This window comes from Coregonus clupeaformis, chromosome 11 (genome assembly GCF_020615455.1).
Source record: "Coregonus clupeaformis isolate EN_2021a chromosome 11, ASM2061545v1, whole genome shotgun sequence".
NCBI lineage: Eukaryota > Metazoa > Chordata > Actinopteri > Salmoniformes > Salmonidae > Coregonus > Coregonus clupeaformis.
This window is the reverse complement of record NC_059202.1, coordinates 22,680,644-22,700,339: the sequence shown is the minus strand read 5'-3', so window position 1 is coordinate 22,700,339 and position 19,696 is coordinate 22,680,644. Positions and strand designations below refer to the sequence as shown.

The window sequence follows — 19,696 nt, the reverse complement described above, 5'->3', positions numbered from 1 at the left end:
CCCAAATACAGATATGCCAAGCTTGTAGCGTCATACCCAAGAAGACTCAATGCTCTAATCGCTGCCAAAGGTGTTTCAACAAAGTACTGAGTAAAGGGTATGAATACTTATGTAAATGTGATATTTCTGTTTTTTATTTTTAATAAACTAGCAATATTTTCAAAAAAATTGTTTTTGCTTTGTCATTATGGCATATTGTGTGTAGATTGATGAGGGAAAAAAACTATTTAGTCAAAATGTGGAAAAAGTCAAGGGGTGTGAATACTTTCCGAAGGTACTGTACACACACACACATATATATATATATATATATATATATATATATATATATAAAGGACAAGACAGACCAACACGAACATTGGCCATGCACAGCCGCTGGGCATTAATAAACTGTGGTGATTTCCCATGTAGTATCGTCGGAAGACGAACACAAAATGACGGCTGATGTTCTGTGGTCAGAGGCTATAGAACGGCCACCGAGGCTATAGAACGGCCACCGAGGCTATAGAACGGCCACCGAGGCTATAGAACGGCCACCGAGGCTATAGAACGGCCACCGAGGCTATAGAACGGCCACCGAGGCTATAGTACGGCCACCGTTTTGTCTTTTACACTTCTACAATACTGTGGTAACAAAAGGTAGACAGACGTAGTCGATATAACATGGAAACAACTTCTTGGAAAATTACATTTTTATTAACGTCAATTTTATTTTCAAATGTTTAATAAATAAAGCACATCTGATGGGGTACACCCTGCAAACACTACATTCTATAACATAAAAAGAGAACTATAGGTACTGAACCAACCGATGGATATCCTGTTACAAGCGCATCGCACTCTGATATTTCTCCCATAAGCAATAACAGATCCATGATTTGTATTAGCTTTACATGTACACAATGTACGGTATTAACCCATATACACATATGAAGGACTGGGGTTAAGTATGCCACTCACCCATTCATTCCATATTATCAGGAGACACGCTTTAGAGCTGGGAACAAAGAGTAGGGGGGAAATAGGAGAGAGAGAAGATAGAGAGAAGGCTTGAGAGAACAGCAAGAGAGAGCAGAGAGAAAAAGGTCCCTCAGGAGAGGCCAGGAGAGACCAGGAGAGACCAGTAAGTCAGACAGTATGACCTGCCCAGAGGCAGGAGAGCATGGAGAAGAAGAAGAAGTGAAAGGAGGAGAGTGAACGTACCAGGCCTGTGCAGCTGTGTCACCACTTATGAATACAACGAGGGCACTAGCATCTTTCCCCCAACGTGATTGGACAATGTGGTTCCATCCACTGCAGGTTGAACTAGATTCTAGTCCAACACTGGATCTTCACCCAGAACCAAGATAGTAGAGGCTGTTTCGTCCAACAGTGAAATGAAATGCCATCATATAAACCCTTGTGATGATGAGGTGCACACACACAGTAGGACACAGAGAGAGGTACATAGTGGGGCCTTGCACGCTGCCTATCAATAGCAGACATTACTCTGCTTCCCTGAAATAAGAAACCCAATCTATATTATATTATCTTAGTTCCAACTAGTGTGGAATAGATGATCCACTGTTAATATATTCTAGTTTTAGGAGGTTGACTGTTGTGCCAGTGTGGGTTAATAAGTTAGACCTGTACCTATAGGGTTAGTGATGCAGTGTAGAGTTGGGTTAGAGCTAGTCGCTGTGATAACTGAAGTGCCTTCGCATTAAGAAGTCTTAAGAGGGACTAACAACAGGCAGGAGAATGGTCCAACTGGCTGAACCCTTTCTTTGTGGCTGAACCCTTTCTTTGTGGCTGAACCCTTTCTTTCTGGCTGAACCCTTTCTTTGTGGCTGAACCCTTTCTTTGTGGCTGAACCCTTTCTTTGTGGCTGAACCCTTTCTTTCTGGCTGAATGGTTCTTGGTTCTGGCTGAATGGTTCTTTCCTTTACAGCTAGTCAATCTACAGAGAGGAGGGTGGATGCCAGCGGCACAGAGAGAGATGCATAAGTCCCAATTCCCATCACCCTTCCATGCACACACCCAACACCTGTCTGTAACAGACTCACACTGACTGACCCCATCAGACATGCTGCTTGCATCCCAAATGGCATCCTACTCCCTGTATAGTGCACTACTTTCGACCAGTGCAATTTGGGACACAACTTCTGACAGGTGCTCAAGCCGATGAAACACATTCCCAAACAAAGGAAAGGAAGTTGGCAGCGAGAGAGAAAACCTTTACAACCTCCTCATTTATTAGAAACGAGGGAGCAATGAGAGAGAGAGAGAGAGAGAGAGAGAGAGAGAGAGAGAGAGAGAGAGAGAGAGAGAGAGACGACATGAGGTGGATCGGTCACGAGGTGTGTAACTTCAATCTTGTCCCCCCCCTTCGTCTTCCGTGCCGATAAAGCGAAAAGCCGAGCAAAAAGGCAGGAGACAGTTGTTGGATTCCTGTGTGAGGACGACACGTCTGGTGAACACACTGTGGGCCTTTAAAACATGGGGCCCACTCTGAGCTGAGGAAGGACTATCTGCTCAGCCACACTGTTAACCTGACCCGACTCAGTGTTAAGGGCTCCGTCCGACAAACTCCACTGGGTGTTCAGTCATTTACAGAGGGGGGAATTAGTTTCCTTTGATCAGTGCATTGCTTCTGTGATCCGCAGGTTTGCTTCCAATAGTTTCTGCCAAGGAGAAAGGGTGAGATGGGTTACTGTATATTTCCTGATACAGAAAAGTATTCAACATAACACTCCTTACAGGTGGAACACTATGAACATGTGCCGAGCTCCAATATTTGAATATAAGCAAAGCAGCAAAGATATCATAAAATGTATTTTTATGTGTATTCAAATCAAATTCGAATCAGATCAAATTGTATTTGTCAGATGCGCCAAATACAACAGGTGTAGACAGTGAAATGCTTACACATATATTGATATTAGAGACATTTCTGTACAACACTGCTCACTAATAGTCTATGTACTGTAGCATGTGAGACGATTGACAGGCAGATACCTGGTGCTCTACTTCTCCTTGTGTAGAGCTTCTATGAAGGCTTCAAGTTTCTCCTGAATCTCACGGACCTTCTCTGCAGAGGAGGAAAGACAGAGGATGGGTTAGTTGAGTCTTTACAAAACAAAAACAGTAGATATGGAGAGCATCCAAGATGCCTCATTTGATACAGCACATCCCAGTAAACCAGTAAATGTGAGTTGGTTGAGTCGGCTAATCAGGCCTATTCTATTCTACTGTGTTTCTAACTGCGAGACCCAAGAAGACTTGAGATGTTTCTCAGACCCTAAGTCCTCCTGTTGTGACCGTGGCCTCCCAACTACCAGTAACACCAGTACCAGACAAATACACCATAAATATCCTGTGGTATACATTCACAGTATGAGTGTGAAACCAATGACCTGACATTGTGTATGTATTCACTAACAGAATAACAGACGTGTCACAGGCCATTGTTCTGCACCTTGTTTCAGCCAAACAGCAGACGGTCCCCACTGACAGCCCTCAAACCTAAAAAACAACCACTTCAGTGAAATATTCTGAAGAAGAGGGGAGTCGTGGACCATTTCCAGTTACCTCACACACACCACATCAAAGCCCCCCCCAAAAAAAAGACGTGTCCCTCCAGGCACACGTCTAGCTAATGGATGGGAGATACCATAACATTATTCCACATGAAAGGGAAAATACATTGACAAAAAGTTGTCACCACGTCCCGCCGTTGGGGTCCTTTTGTCCGAGATGGCCTTTTGAGGAGAGATCCGTCCGCACAACATGTACTGTCACACGATGGGCTGCAGTTACAGAGAGACTTTAATCGCTGAATAAACAACGGCAAGAGTAAGTCTATTAGCCAACGAGTGAAAAAGAGGCCTATAGCGGACTAGCAGTGCCAGCTGCACTCATCCTTGGCCCCATCTCTCTGTCTCACTCTATTCCAGTAGACTAATCCAACTGGAGCTGCCCCAAGCACAAACAAAACTCTGAGGCACTAACTGCAACTGACCTACTTTCAATACGCCTCACAAGATACTATCAGAAGAGTATCTTCAAATGCTTTTGACTAAAAAAAAATGTAAGACACAAAGGTCTGAAAGCTTCAAAACCAGACGACTCCTTTATTTTTATGGGTCGATAAATCAAAGCGGTTTAGAACTCAGAACAACAGCGTTTTAAAGGAGTAGTTCACTATTTTACAGCTTTTTGTTAGATGGTTCTTGGGCCAAGAGAAACTGTAATGAATGGTTCAGTTTTCTTTAAACAGCCACTAGAAATGTCATCTAATCTTAACCACCACAAGCTAACAATCAATGGAAGTCAATGAGGCATGTAAAAAAAAAATTTTTTTTAGTAAAAATCACCTGAAATCTATTAAAATAAAGTCAATTTTTGGTTTGATTTTACTTAAAGGTGATTTGGCCATTTAAAAAAACATGCCCACATGCCCCCATTACTTCCATTGATTGTTAGCTTGTGGTGGCTAAGGTTAGCTGAAGTTTGTAGTGGCTGTTTAAAGAAAACTGAACCATGGATTACAGTTTCTCCTGGCCCAAAGACTACTTTCAGGGTGAAGAACCATCTAACATCAAGTTGTAAAAAAGTTAACTACTCCTTTAAGTGTCCATTTCAGGTCAACACAAAAGGTGGGAGCTATATTTAGAGGGTAACCTTATCCTAAAGAGAGGGGCTCGTGCGAGACCCTTTGGCGGGGGGCACGGGTGCAGAGGTATCCCTTTCTGACGGATGAAAGTCACACGGCAGTCTTTAAGGATGCGCACACACACCTCCGAGTCCTGAAATATAACACTAAAAAGTCCGGAGAAATCACTATGACCAACACACACACCTAAACCATGAAAAACAAAAGGCACATGGGGAGGCGCTAGGGGGAGATTACAACACCTAATGTAGGTATTAGGGCTGGGAAAGAGGGCACGAAGATCACGGCAGGTGTGATGGGCCTGAAACCTAACCCGGCTGTAGCCCCACTCTAGAACTCACTACCCAACCGCACGGCTCAAAGGAAGTTAAGGAACACACATACCGCAGAGGAGGAGGGAGAGACATCTCTGTCACATCATCAAAACAAGCCAGGGAAAACCCCTGGCTCAACTTCAAAGCTCAGCAGAGTCTAGATGTGGCACTATTAAGGGTCCTGTGTCCAGTTCATTTCTCTTATTTTACCAGGGTGTCATATTGAGACCAAGTCTGTTTTTCAAATCAGCCCCGCATACAAAACACACACATCAATACAAAACACAATAAAATACTAAATTACAAAACAAACACTATCTTCACTTAGAGGATTCCCCACTAATGTTATAAATTCCCTAAAGGGCAATAGGTATTCAAGTCTGAGCCTCCCCTGCAACACATTCCACATCTGTGGAGCATAACATCCAAAAGCTGCTCTCCCTAAAATCAGAAGCCACCATTGGAACCTCTAGCTCTATCCAATGTTGTGCTCTCATACTGTGTTCTATTGTTGTGACCTTGACCAGTGATGTCAGATACATCGCAAGTCTCTGCAGGAGCGCTTTGTAAATAAACCAAAAGAGAATGCTGCTCTCTTCTTACATACAGAGGCCCAACCCACTTTTTGATACAATACAAAATGGTGAGTTCTAAAATGATCACCAGTAATGAATATAAGGGCACAATGGAAAACAGCATCTTTAAGTGTGGAAGCTGCTGCTTGCTGTAGATTATATCTCCGTAATCTATAACAGACATAAAAGTGGCCTGGACAAAAGACAGACGTGCTCTATTTCAGTAAATCAATCCCATTTTGATCTTCAATGTCTTTACCAGCTCAGTAACATGCGTTTTAAACGCCAATTTATCATCTAGACAGATTCCAGGATATTTATAAGAGGGAACTCTTTCAATTTGTGTTCCGTTCAGGCTAGTAATTTCAATGTCACTTATGTCTAAGTTATGAGACTTAGAAAATAGTATGTCTTTTGTTTTGTTTGCATTAAGATCCAAGAATGACTTCTGCAGTGCTTGGAAATCACACTGCAAATGTGAAAATGCTTGGTTTACAGATGGTGCAACAGAGTACAATACTGTTTGATCAGCATAAACATTTATATAAAAAAATGTCACAGTATTTCCATTTTACAGTGCCTTTGCAAAGTATTCAGACCCCTTTACTTTTTACACATTGTTAGGTTACAAACTGATTAAATTGTTTTTTTTCCCTCATCAATCTACACACAATACCCCATAATCACAAAGCAAAAACAGGTTTTTAGAAATTGTTGCCAATTTATTTAATTTTTTTAAATACTGAAATATCACATTTACATAGTATTCAGACCCTTTACTCAGTACTTTGTTGAAGCACCTTCGGCAGTGATTAAAGCCTTGAGTCTTATTGGGTATGATGCCACAAGCTTGGCACACCTGTATTTGGGGAGTTTCTCCCATTCTTCTCTGCAGATCCTCTCAAGCTCTGTCAGGTTGGATGGGGAGTGTCGCTGCACAGCTTCAAGTCCGGGCTCTGGCTGGGCCACTTAAGGACATTCAGAGACTTGTCCCAAAGCCACTCCTGCGTTGTCTTGGCTGTGTGCTTAGGGTCAATGTCCTGTTGGAAGGTGAACCTTTGCCCCAGTCCGAGGTCCTGAGAGCTCTGGAGCAGGTTTTAATCAAGGATCTCTGTACTTTGCTCCGTTCATCTTTGCCTCGATCCTGACTAGTCTCCCAGTCCCTGAAAACATCCCCACAGCATGATGCTGCCACCACCATGCTTCACCGTAGGGATGGTGCAACGTTTCCTCCAGACATGACGCTTGGCATTCAGGCCAAAGTTCAATCTTGGTTTCATCAGACCAGATAATCTTGTTTCTTATAGTCTGAGAGTCTTTAGGTGCCTTTTGGAAAACTCCAAGCGGGCTGTCATGTGCCTTAAACTGAGGAGTGGCTTCCATCTAGCCACTCTACCATAAAGGCCTGATTGGTGGAGTGCTACAGAGAAGGTTGTCCTTCTGGAAGGTTCTCCCATCTCCACAGAGGAACTCTAGAGCTCTGTCAGAGTGACCATCGGGTTCTTGGCACCTCCCTGACCAAGGCCCTTCTCCCCCGATTGCTCAGTTTGGCGGGCCGGCCAGCTCTAGGAAGAGTCTTGGTGGTTGCAAACTTCTTCCATTTAAGAATGATGGAGGCTACTGTGTTCTTGGGGACCTTCAATGTTGCAGACATTTTTCGGTACCCTTTCCCAGATCTGTGCCACGACACAATCCTGTCTCGGAGCTCTACGGACAATTTCTTCGACCTCATGGCTTGGTTTTTGTTGTAACATAACAAAATGTGGAGGAAGTCAAGCGGTCTGAATACTTTCTGAAGGCACTGTATATACAATGTAAACATTAGTGGCCCCAGAATTGAACCCTGGGGTACCCCTTTATGCACTTCAAGGAATTCAGATTTGACCCCCTCTGTGACAATAGCCTGAGTTCTATTACTGAGATAGTTCTGAAACCACATACAGGCATCAGCGCGCAGGACAACTGAGGACAACTCACTCAATAAAATAGAATGATCAACCGTGTCAAACGAACAAACGAGGCAGCACAATTCATTTAGGCATCTAAAGCATTGACAATATAATTTACAACTAACGTGGTTGCAGTAACAGTACTGTGCCCTGGTCTAAACCCCGATTGATGTACATTCAGAACACAATTCTCAGATAAAAAGGAATGAAGTTGTACCAAATTTACCAAAGATTGAAGAATCTTAGCTAGACAAGAAAGACATGGCATGATAATCATGAAGGACACTAGTGTCCCCAACCTAATAGAGTGGCAGCACGTAAGCAACCCTCCATACTTTAGGAATATTTCCTGATATCAATGTTTCATTTAAAATGTGGGTTATTGTGCCAGCGATGAGGGGAACTGTGCACTTATGCAGCCCCGGCTCCAGTTTGTCGGCCCCTGTGGACTTCTTTGTGTCTATAGATAGCAGGGCATCAAGGACCTATTTTTTTGTAAATTGCAGAAAATAAAAATCCTCAACTAACATTTTCCAAATCATTCTGCAAATGTTCCCCATCAGCATTAAGCGCAATGTCATAGAGAGTAGGCCTAGAAGTTATTTCAAAAAATATAGTCAGCTGAAATAAAATTGTGATGAAATAGCTTGATGTGGACCACTTACTGCATCAGGTCAACCACGGAGGAGAGACGACACACGTTGAAAGAACATTAACTGAAGTACATTTTACAGTTCATAGCTGCAGGACATATCTCGCACCATTTAGATCAGAATTTGATAGGCAAAATGTTCCGCCATTCATTTAATGCAATTAAATGTATAATGCCGTTAAAATGAGGCCCCTGTCATCTTGTGAGGGAAAAGCAAGGCCATGCACAGGTTGTGAATGGTGGCTTTAAAAAAGCCAATATTCTGGTTAGTGATGGTGAGAAACAGATATTTATTTTTCCTCCGCCATCTGTTTGTCCCAACAAGACGACAAGGGAAAGAAAAGCCTAAAACATGCTGGCTTTTCTTTTCAGGAAGCGCAGAAATGCAACACACAAAGTGGACAGAGTCGCCGTTCATTGCCTGTTGCCTCGGGGGGATCAAAAAACTCAATTTAGGCGCATGTTTACCTAAGAGATGAGCCCCAAGACACTCAGCCGCCCTCCCCTTTATCTGGTCATGAATATTCCCATAACTCTCTGAAATCCCTTATTTCAGGTCCCTCTCTCGGCTGATCTCCACAGGAAATGATACATCTCTTTCACTCCCACTCTTCTAAGCCGTAATGCTGTAAGCCTTCGGCGAACGGAGCAGGAACAGCAGAAGGGACTGATGGAAAAGCCTTTAATTGACCTGTAACTAGACTGCGAAACAGTGTGGCCGCGGTCGAACAACCGCTCCATACAGATGGAAAGAGATTAGAGAGAGGTGAGAGAGGACAGAGGGTCGTACAGCACGCTGTGAGGGAGAGAGAGATCTTAATCTCTTTAATATGGGGGATGCCCCTCTCTGGAGTTTGATGTGAAAGGAGGAAGGCAGCCGTTACAAATGGGAGACTGTGTTAGAAATGGGAGACTGTGTTGGAAAGTGTCAACGGAAGGGTTTCGGTGGCCAACGTTCGGTGCCAAGACAAGCCCGTTAGTTATTTTTTTGCATGGTGCTCCAGTCCAGCATCAGCCAACTCTGAAAGGACAGAGTTCAGCGCCTGGTCAGGAGGAGGCTCCTGTCCCAAACTGTCATGATTCAACTTCTGTCACCGGCAAGGTTACAGTCGAGGCGGGATCCTTTGTACGTCTGCATGCGTGATCCTGTCCCAACTGAAAACCGATCTCTTAAAGTAAAAAACAGAAGAGGAGGCATGGCCATGTCACTAAGGATTTGTCTCTAAATCTGTATTGTAACGTGCTATAAAAACGCAGGGCAGCGGGAGGCGGATGCAGAAAGCAGGGATCTTGTGGGCAAAACGCCCGTCAGTGGCAAAGCCATGAATCACGGCTGGCTCTGGAGGGCTTATCTAGAAACCAGATGCCTGAGAGCAGAACCAACAAGTCGAGCCCTGGGACTGAACAGGTTGAAAACTGGGGTCACCACAGGGGCCAGATTAAACAAAAAAGCAGAGCGGGGAAAACAACACGTGAAAGCGTCAGGTGTTGTGTGTAGTCCCCTGGGTAGTTAAGATAGGTGTTGTGTAGTCCCCTGGGTAGTTAAGCTAGGTGTTGTGTAGTCTCCTGGGTAGTTAAGATAGGTGTTGTGTAGTCTCCTGGGTAGTTAAGATAGGTGTTGTGTAGTCTCCTGGGTAGTTAAGATAGGTGTTGTGTAGTCTCTTGGGTAGTTAAGATAGGTGTTGTGTAGTCTCCTGGGTAGTTAAGATAGGTGTTGTGTAGTCTCCTGGGTAGTTACGCCAGGTGTTGTGTATTCTCCTGGGTAGTTACGCTAGGTGTTGTGTAGTCTCCTGGGTAGTTAAGATAGGTGTTGTGTAGTCTCCTGGGTAGTTAAGATAGGTGTTGTGTAGTCTCCTGGGTAGTTAAGATAGGTGTTGTGTAGTCTCCTGGGTAGTTACGCCAGGTGTTGTGTATTCTCCTGGGTAGTTACGCTAGGTGTTGTGTAGTTTCCTGGGTAGTTACGCCAGGTGTTGTGTATTCTCCTGGGTAGTTACGCCAGGTGTTGTGTAGTCTCCTGGGTAGTTACGCCAGGTGTTGTGTAGTCTCCTGGGTAGTTACGCCAGGTGTTGTGTAGTCTCCTGGGTAGTTACGCCAGGTGTTGTGTAGTCTCCTGGGTAGTTAAGATAGGTGTTGTGTAGTCTCCTGGGTAGTTACGCCAGGTGTTGTGTAGTCTCCTGGGTAGTTACGCCAGGTGTTGTGTAGTCTCCTGGGTAGTTACGCCAGGTGTTGTGTAGTCTCCTGGGTAGTTACGCCAGGTCTTGTGTAGTCTCCTGGGTAGTTACGCTAGGTGTTGTGTAGTCTACTGGGCAGTTACACCGGGTGTTGTGTAGTCTCCTGGGTAGTTACGCCAGGTGTTGTGTAGTCTCCTGGGTAGTTACGCTAGGTGTTGTGTAGTCTCCTGGGTAGGATGTGTTGTGTAGTCTACTGGGCAGTTACGCCAGGTGTTGTGTAGTCTCCTGGGTAGGATGTGTTGTGTAGTCTACTGAGCAGTTACGCCAGGTGTTGTGTAGTCTCCTGGGTAGGATGTGTTGTGTAGTCTACTGAGCAGTTACGCCAGGTGTTGTGTAGTCTCCTGGGTAGTTACGCCAGGTGTTGTGTAGTCTCCTGGGTAGTTACGCCAGGTGTTGTGTAGTCTCCTGGGTAGTTAAGATAGGTGTTGTGTAGTCTCCTGGGTAGTTAAGATAGGTGTTGTGTAGTCTCCTGGGTAGTTAAGATAGGTGTTGTGTAGTCTCCTGGGTAGTTACGCCAGGTGTTGTGTAGTCTCCTGGGTAGTTACGCCAGGTGTTGTGTAGTCTCCTGGGTAGTTACGCCAGGTGTTGTGTAGTCTCCTGGGTAGTTACGCCAGGTCTTGTGTAGTCTCCTGGGTAGTTACGCTAGGTGTTGTGTAGTCTACTGGGCAGTTACACCGGGTGTTGTGTAGTCTCCTGGGTAGTTACGCCAGGTGTTGTGTAGTCTCCTGGGTAGTTACGCTAGGTGTTGTGTAGTCTACTGGGCAGTTACACCGGGTGTTGTGTAGTCTCCTGGGTAGGATGTGTTGTGTAGTCTACTGGGCAGTTACGCCAGGTGTTGTGTAGTCTCCTGGGTAGTTACGCCAGGTGTTGTGTAGTCTCCTGGGTAGTTACGCCAGGTGTTGTGTAGTCTACTGGGTAGGATGTGTTGTGTCGTCTCCTGGAAAGGTGAGGATGTGTTTCGTAGTCTCCTGGGCAAGTTTTATTGACAGACATTGCTATGGCTTTGAAGGGTGACATGTAAAATTGGGTTACCGGGGAAAATCTGGAGATTTAATTTGCAAAGTGGATTTATCTTCACTAGTGCTGATGGGTTCAAGAGCTTTCATGCAGGAAAACAGCAGAATTATTAAACGCAGAGGAGTAGGCCTAATCAGAGAGAGACTTATGAAAAAAGGAGCCAATACAACCATAAAAATAAAAATAAATGATAAAGGATCAAATCAATTCTACTTCACTTACAAGCCCAGAGTAATGACGTCTTTATACAGTTAAAGCTGTGCAAGACACTCAAGTTGTAAATTCAGAAAATGTCTATGTAATTTGCGAGTTGTAAATCATGGTAAACCACAGAGAGCCAGAGATCCCCGGCTTCTAAAGCCAACCTTTTGCACTAAGATGGTGGTCTGCACTGCAGCTAAGTAGCCTGGCCAATCAATCTTATGGGGTAACGTCGGGCCTCGGGATGACAGAGTGTTTAAATTAAGTCACTGTCATAATCCCTCAGAGCCACAGGTGTGTAGACTATCCGCTGCTGAACTCTGGACGTGCACGCACACACACACACAGGCAGGCAAACCGACGTGCACGCACACACACACACACAGGCAGGCAAACCGACAGACAGACAGACACACATTGACAGACTGACCTGAATCACCTGCCATGTGAATTCCAAGGCAAAGCCTGATAGTGACACTCAAACCAGGGTCCCACTCTGGTAAAGCCCTACATGTCTCCGTCTCCATGATTTCTAATCACACACAAGGATGAATCTGGCGGTCCGGCTCGGGACATACCCTAAAGCCTGCATGTCAGTACATCCCATTAGGAACAGCGCTGATCCCAAACAACCTCAACAACCACAGAGATTGCACGGCCGATACAGACAAACACATCATACTCTGCACATCAGCCCCCCAGAAGAACACCCAACACTTGAACTCCCTCAGGTAAATACGGGTCTCCAGCTGATGCTGAGCCCACACACGTCCCATTGTGCAGGAGCAGCAAACACAGACTAAATTCCCTAATGCCACGCTAGAATTAAATGCCATTGCTAGCACATTCAAACTCGATATCTGAAAACTGACATCACGTGCCTTTATCTACGTCAGCGGGCGATATCTAATACACAATTAGAAGACCTGCCAACTTTAACCATTCAGCAATAAACGTGGCAAATAATCTAAATGTTAGTTATAAATCTACCATGGTAACCCACCTGCTGGGAAATGTCATCTGTTCAAAGGCTTAAAATGATCGGGGCAACAGAAGAGACAAAGTGAGAGCTCTTAAAACAGCCCTGCTCTATTTTTACCATGTGACGGAGGAAGTGTATGGTTTTCCTAATACCTCATCCAGGTTGTGTGCTCTTATCTGAGCGATGGAAAGCTAGCAGGAGCTAGTGTGTGAACAGTAACGGTGCTCTCTGAGACTGTGGATTGTGTCCCAAATGGCACCCTATTCCCTATATAACACATTGGGCTTGGGCGGTATCCAGATTGTCATACCTTCATACCGACCTTGTGCCATCCCGGGATATGTGTAATACCAGCACTGAACACAAGGGGCGGTATTTTCAAACCCCACTGACCCTGTTAGCAATGCTAACAAGTACATGTAAAGTCCCATAGAGAATGCTAACTAAATGCTATTTGCAGGACAGACACCCCAGCTCAGTAACTAAATAAATTATACTCACAGTTTGCTGCTCACACAAAACAAATAGACAGTAAGGCTCTTGATCCAATGGCCGGCAGGGATGTAGCTCAGTTGGTAGAGCATGGCGTTTGCAACACCAGGGTTGTGGGTTTGATTCCCACGGGGGGCCAGTATGAAAAAGTAAAAAAATAATCTATGCACTCACTAACTGTAAGTCGCTCTGGATAAGAGTGTCTGCTAAATGACTCAAATGTAAATTATTCTCTGCTGTTACCAAGTGAAGCTTGATTTTGGAAGAAGCTAACCACTTAGCTACATAGCTAACTAGATTAGCAAACCAAATGCATAACTGCAGAGCATCTAGCACATTTTTATACAGTAAACTTTTATACAGTTAATGGTTCTAAAATTCCTAGCTGGCAAACACTTAGTTGTGAATTCCATACTGAAACTAGATCAACTGGCACATGCTGCACAACAGTGAGTGCCTCACAAGGCTCTGGTCTCTAGTCAGTGTGTTTGTAAACAAACGCCATGTGACTGGGGACTACCGGTAAGTTTCATAATGAAAAATGATGTGACAGGTGAAATGAAGAATGTGATCTGCTTTATCTCCCAACGTATTGCACAAGTTGCCTGCTGGTTTTTACTTAAAAAGTAGCTACAAATATTCACATTTATTAGAAAACGTCTAAGAAATAGTTTCAACGGTATTGAAAAACCATCCCGTGGCTATTTCCAAATATGGAGACAGTGTCTGAGTGACAGGAGGATCTGCAGGAATGGGCCCCTGGGGACACCGCTGGGATGGAAACAGACTGATGGAAGCTTCGCTGAGCCGCTTCTCCGCCCCCGTCCACTTCCTCATTTCCCACCGGGGACGGGTCTCTCAGGAGCACCAGGAACGGTCTCAATACTCCTCAGAGGCTTCCTTTCCTCGTAACCTTCTCTTGATGACCACTGATAGGTGACAGGTAAGGTTGTGCCACAATAGCTTAAAACGGCTTCCTTTGCTCTTTACTTCATTATCATGTATGAATGAAAGGACTTGATTGGTTACTTTCAGCCTTATTGCTTTCACCTGTTGCCTTCAGTGATCTTGGAAAAGATGAGGAAAGGAGGCAAGTTGAGCATATTGAGACCAGGCCTGTGAAAGGCAGGGCCAACAGCCTAGCCCTTCTCCTTCTGGCTGGGTGTCTGACAGGGTGGACAGTCTCCCAGAACGTCCACCACCCCTCTCCCATCCACTCACTCAGGCCCAGCGAGGAGAGATTTACACCCACCCGGAGACTGCTGCTGCGGGGCTGTCAAACACATATGGTGGAGTAGGGAAGTGGGCATGGGGGAGGAAAGGAGAGAGGTGAGGGCAGGGGGTCGTGAGTGGGACTGGGAGCGGCTGGCTGGCCCGGGGTGTGGAGAGAGGAGGAGGAGGTATGGTGGGCCTCTGATCCAGCTGTTGGAAAGGCGGAAGCTGTTTCCTCCCCTGGCTGTCAGGGAGGGGTATAAACAGTCCTCTGTTGGATTGGGGGGGGGTGGCACATGTGCTTTTAACATCAGCCACGCTCCTCGTTGCTTCTCTATGTCAAACACAAACATGTATGCAGGTGTTGCGTGAGAGCTTGTGCATGTTGTGCTGTGTGTGCATGTTGGGGAGTGTGTGTGTGTGTGTGTGGAGGGGGGTTAGGAGTGCCTGCACAGGCTTCTAGAGCCGTTTCTGCTGTGACCTGCTGCCCAGGGCAAACACAGTAAAACCTTGAGCAAACACACACACCTAAGACTCCTATACTCCTTCACTACAGCAGGAGGAAACAGAGGAGCACTTCTCACTCAGTCCCACTAATCACTCCAGAGGAAGAACTGCTCAAAGAAAAGGAGGGGGGAGAAAAGGGCGATGAAAGGGACGTAGGGAGAAGAAGTGAGATGGAGGACTGTGTGAGAGGGGAAGGGCATTGCGGGGAGCAGGTACAGACTACCAAGAGTGCTATTGTGGTCTTTCCACAGCACACAATACCAGCACTAAGCTCACAGGAAGACCTCAAGAAGACCTGGGGTGAAAGGTGAAGAGGATGTCTAGTCTGGTGTGAGTGTGTGCTGGTGGGCGCATGTGTCTGTGTACAGACGCCGTGCATAAAAAATAACTCCTCCGCCTGCCTGTCTTCCCACAGCCTTCCTGCCTGCCTGTCTTCCCGCCTGCCTGTCTTCCCTCAATCCTTCCTGCCTGCCTGTCTTCCCTCACGCCTTCTTGCCTGCCTGCCTGTCTTCCTGCCTGCCAGCCTTCCTGTCTGCCTGTCTTCCTGCCTGCCTGCCTGTCTTCCCCCACGCCTTCCTGCCTGCCTGTCTTCCTGCCTGCCTGTCTTCCCTCAAGCCTTCCTGCCTGCCTGTCTTCCTGCCTGTCTTCCTGCCTGCCTGTCTTTCCTCAAGCCTTCCTGCCTGCCTGCCTGTCTTCCTGCCTGCCTGTCTTCCTGCCTGCCTGCCTTCCCATCTGCCTTCCTGCCTGCCTGTCTTGCCGTCTTCCTGCCTGCCTGTCTTCCTGCCTGCCTGTCTTCCCACCTGCCTTCCTGTCTTCCCACCTGCCTTCCTGTCTTGCCGTCTTCCTGCCTGCCTGTCTTCCCACCAGCCTTCCTGCCTGCCTGTCTTGCCGTCTTCCCGTCTGCCTGTCTTCCTGCCTGCCTTCCTGCCTGCCTGTCTTGCCGTCTTCCTGTCTTCCAGCCTGCCTGTCTGTCTTCCAGCCTGCCTGTCTGTCTTGCCGTCTTCCCGTCTGCCTGTCTTCCTGCCTGCCTGTCTTCCTGCCTGCCTTTCTTCCTGCCTGCATGTCTGCCTTCCCGCCTGCCTGTCTTCCCGCCTGCCTATCTGCCTGTGTGTGTGAGTACTGTTATACACGCGCCCTCCATCAATGAGAGAGATATAGAGATAGAGAGCGCTAAAGTTTCCCTTCCATCCATTAACTACCAGACTCCTGGGGCTGAGTCCTGACCTGGCCTAATACCTCTATGAGGGGCCGTCATCACGCCTCCTCAGAAGAAGAGAAGAGGAGCGTGTAACAACAGATCGGAGGGGATTTCAAGAGCCACTGTGTTCAGTTTTACACACACACACGCACACAGCCTGGATAAACTGGTGGAATCTCCTGTTGAGTCTTGCAGGGGAGGGTAAAACAGCACACAGGTGTGGGAGAGAGGAGAGGCTTACGTCGGAGGTTAACCTAATTCCCCCCAGAAAAAAATAAAAATTAAATTAAATTAATTTTAAAAAATAACTACGTGTCCACTCCAACAATGAGAATGGTAAAAGACTGGAAAAATATTATTACAGACATTAACGTAACCAAACAAACATTGTAGATTAGAAATGATAGGAATTGAAGGTAAATGTACGACTGGTGATAAATGTAATGGGGAATTGATAGACTAACAATCAAACACAAACAATTCACACAATGAAGTTATGAAACAATGAATGTGCACAAATTGGCTGGAGAGCGCGCATTCTGGAGAGAGAAGTGCATTGTGCAGCCACACTCCCCTCCTTCTTGGACTGTGCCATCCCCACGGTCACTGCAATGGATTAGTCTCGGCCTCCGCAATGGATTAGTTCACTGAGATGGGCGCGAATAAGACCGGTGTCTCGTGTGCCATAAAAATAAATAAATAAATATATGCTACGGCTCGACAAAAAAAAAATCTTGGTCGACCAACAGCCTATTAACCAAACAATCGACCAGTCGACTAACTGGGGTCAGCCATAAACCTAATGTAGCCATGTTCTTAAAAGCGCTTCGCAAACTGCAAAGGTTGGAGCGCAGAAGCATTGAAAAGTTCAAATGAGCATGAATTGAAGTGCAAAGCCTGAAGCTTTTTTTTTTATCAACACCTCTACTCTCCTCCTCTGCAGGAAAACAATGGTTTGTGTTAGCACAAACATGCTTCTATACCCATAATGTAAAACTACTCTGTATTCAGCCTCGACTTCTGAGCCCCACTCTCTGGTTCCTCTGAGTGCCAAGGGGGTATTGCAAGAGGACAAGCCCCGGCAGGGCTACTCTCTGAGGGGTGTCTGGCTTGCCGGTGCCTTCCCCTTCCTCTCTTGAAGTGTGTAGCACCTGTAGCCATGCGCAGAGCAAATTTAGTGTGTAACCACCGTGTTCTGAACCCCCACCACGCTCCCATCATGTCCACAGCCCCACCACGCTCCCTCATCAATGTGGTGCGTAACCATCGCGTTTCAAGCCCAACCATGATCCCACCGAGTTCCCAGTCCCACCACGCTCCCACCGAGTTCCCAGTCCCACCACGCTCCCACCGAGTTCCCAGTCCCACAACGCTCCCACCGAGTTCCCAGTCCCACCACGCTCCCACCGAGTTCCCAGTCCCACCACGCTCCCACCGAGTTCCCAGTCCCACCACGCTCCCACCGAGTTCCCAGTCCCACCACGCTCCCACCGAGTTCCCAGTCCCACAACGCTCCCACCGAGTTCCCAGTCCCACCACGCTCCCACCGAGTTCCCAGTCCCACCACGCTCCCACCGAGTTCCCAGTCCCACCACGCTCCCACCGAGTTCCCAGTCCCACAACGCTCCCACCGAGTTCCCAGTCCCACCACGCTCCCACCGAGTTCCCAGTCCCACCACGCTCCCACCGAGTTCCCAGTCCCACCACGCACCCACCGAGTTCCCAGTCCCACCACGCTCCCACCGAGTTTCCAGTCCCACCACGCTCCCACCGAGTTCCCAGTCCCACCACGCTCCTATCGTGTTCCCAAGCCACACCACACTCCCATCGTGTTCCCAAGCCCCAACATGCTCCCATCGTGTTGCCAGCCCCACTACGCTCCAATCGTGCTCCCATCGTGTTCCCAGCCCCACCTCGCTCCCATCGTGTTCCCAGCCCCACCACGCTCCCATCGTGTTCCCAGCCCCACTACGCTCCCGTCGTGTTCCCAGCCCCACCACGTTCCCAGCCCCACTACGCTCCCATCGTGTTCCCAGCCCCACTACGCTCCCATCGTGTTCCCAGCCCCACCACGTTCCCAGCCCCACTACGCTCCCATCGTGTTCCCAGCCCCACTACGCTCCCATCGTGTTCCCAGCCCCACCACGTTCCCAGCCCCACTACGCTCCCATCGTGTTCCCAGCCCCACTACGCTCCCTCATCCCACATCAAACACTCTGGGAAGGAGGATGTCTGTGTCCCAAATGGCACCTTATTCCCTATGTAGTGCACTACCTTTGACTAGAGCCCTACGGGTCCTGGTCAAAAGTAGTACACTATATAGGGAATAGGGTGCCATTTGGGACACCATCGATATTTGGCAATTCCGTGCCACCTCGGAACGTGGGATGGCTCAGGGCTGCAAAGCCGGGCAGGTCTAGGAGTTCCTCTGCCAAGAAGCGGAGGATGAGGAGAGGAGTCTTTTCATTTTAATATCCCTCTCTCTTTCCCCTATGGTGTTGTGGTGAGAGAATATGACCCTATAGAGGCCTTTTCACACTGCATTGTTCTTAGCCCCAGGCTAGACTGGCCCTGGGCTAGCTTATCCTGTGTCCACACAAGCATGTGTTAACCCTGGGCTAAGCTTTAGCCCTGGGCTTAGGATTTACACTTGTATTCCAAAGCCCTGGGCTAACGGACAAACACACATGCGACCAACATTCTATCTCTGCCACGCGACCAATGTTATAAAGCAATAAGACATTTATGAACACATTATTTCCTCTTGCTTCTAGCCTAGCATTTGATTTCCAACAGTGATGGTTTGTATAAACCTTGCCTGTCGGACCTCGGAAACAATGTTTCACTTTTGAAATGCGATCTCCCTTAAAGTCTCCCTTAGCCCTTAGGAGGAAGTTAAGTCCGCCCCTGTTAAACTCAAGCTGACATGTATGCATGTGCACATGCGTGTGTTTGTGAGCGAGAGAGAGTGTGAGAGTATGTGTGTGTCGACTTTGACGGCGAGGTGGCATACAGTCAAAGAGAGGAGTGTATGTTTAAGGCATACCAGTCTACCTAGCTGGCACACAGATAGGAGTCAGACATATTAGCTCCTTTACAACACAACATCAATAGCTGCAGGTGGAAGGCTTCATCAATGCTGACACCTTCACCAAACTTAGGGGGAAATAACAATAGTCTAGTGTGTGTGTGTGTGTGTGTGTGTGTGTGTGTGTGTGTGTGTGTGTGTGTGTGTGTAGGGTTCAAATTAGCCTAAACATTGACTTGTGACTTATAAGGGTGCCCTGATTCATTTTGAGAGATCCCAGCACCCTTATTTTTCAAACTGTGTGTGTGTGTGTGTGTGTGTGTGTCTGAAACCGAGGCAACAAGGCTCTGGCAGGCTGGCAGCAGGACTCTGGTGCTGCTCCACTAATGCACACTTAAAAGGAAAATACCACTCAAAAACTATCTTTTGGTATTTCTTTCATTACTCCACCGTTGATACAGTTCCAAAATGTTTTGCATGTCAGCAGTGAAGTTGTCAAGATATTGGACTTTGAAGAAGCAATGTGTCACCTGCCACATCATCACGTGCTAATTGAGGTGGCAGCACTAATAATGTGCTTCCACTCTTATCGGAGTGTGAGAGGGCGGGTGTTGTGTGAGAGGGAAGGTGGTGTGTGAGAGGGCGGGTGGTGTGTGAGAGGGCGGGTGGTGTGTGAGAGCTAGT

At 47.0% G+C, this 19,696-nt stretch overlaps 1 protein-coding gene across 2 annotated transcripts in view; it reads right to left on the bottom strand.

Moving 5' to 3' along the window:
• Positions 1-1,749: 1,749 nt before the first annotated feature.
• Positions 1,750-19,696, bottom strand: part of LOC121576534 (dynamin-like 120 kDa protein, mitochondrial) — a 70,031-nt gene continuing 52,084 nt past the window's right edge. For both annotated transcript variants that reach the window (XM_041889753.2, XM_041889754.2), the window contains 2 exons: positions 2,998-3,070; positions 1,750-2,663 (listed from right to left, as the gene is read on the bottom strand). In XM_041889753.2, coding sequence (XP_041745687.1) covers positions 3,006-3,070 — 65 coding nt within the window. In that variant the 3' untranslated portion in view covers positions 1,750-2,663; positions 2,998-3,005. The remainder of the gene's footprint in view (positions 2,664-2,997; positions 3,071-19,696) is intronic.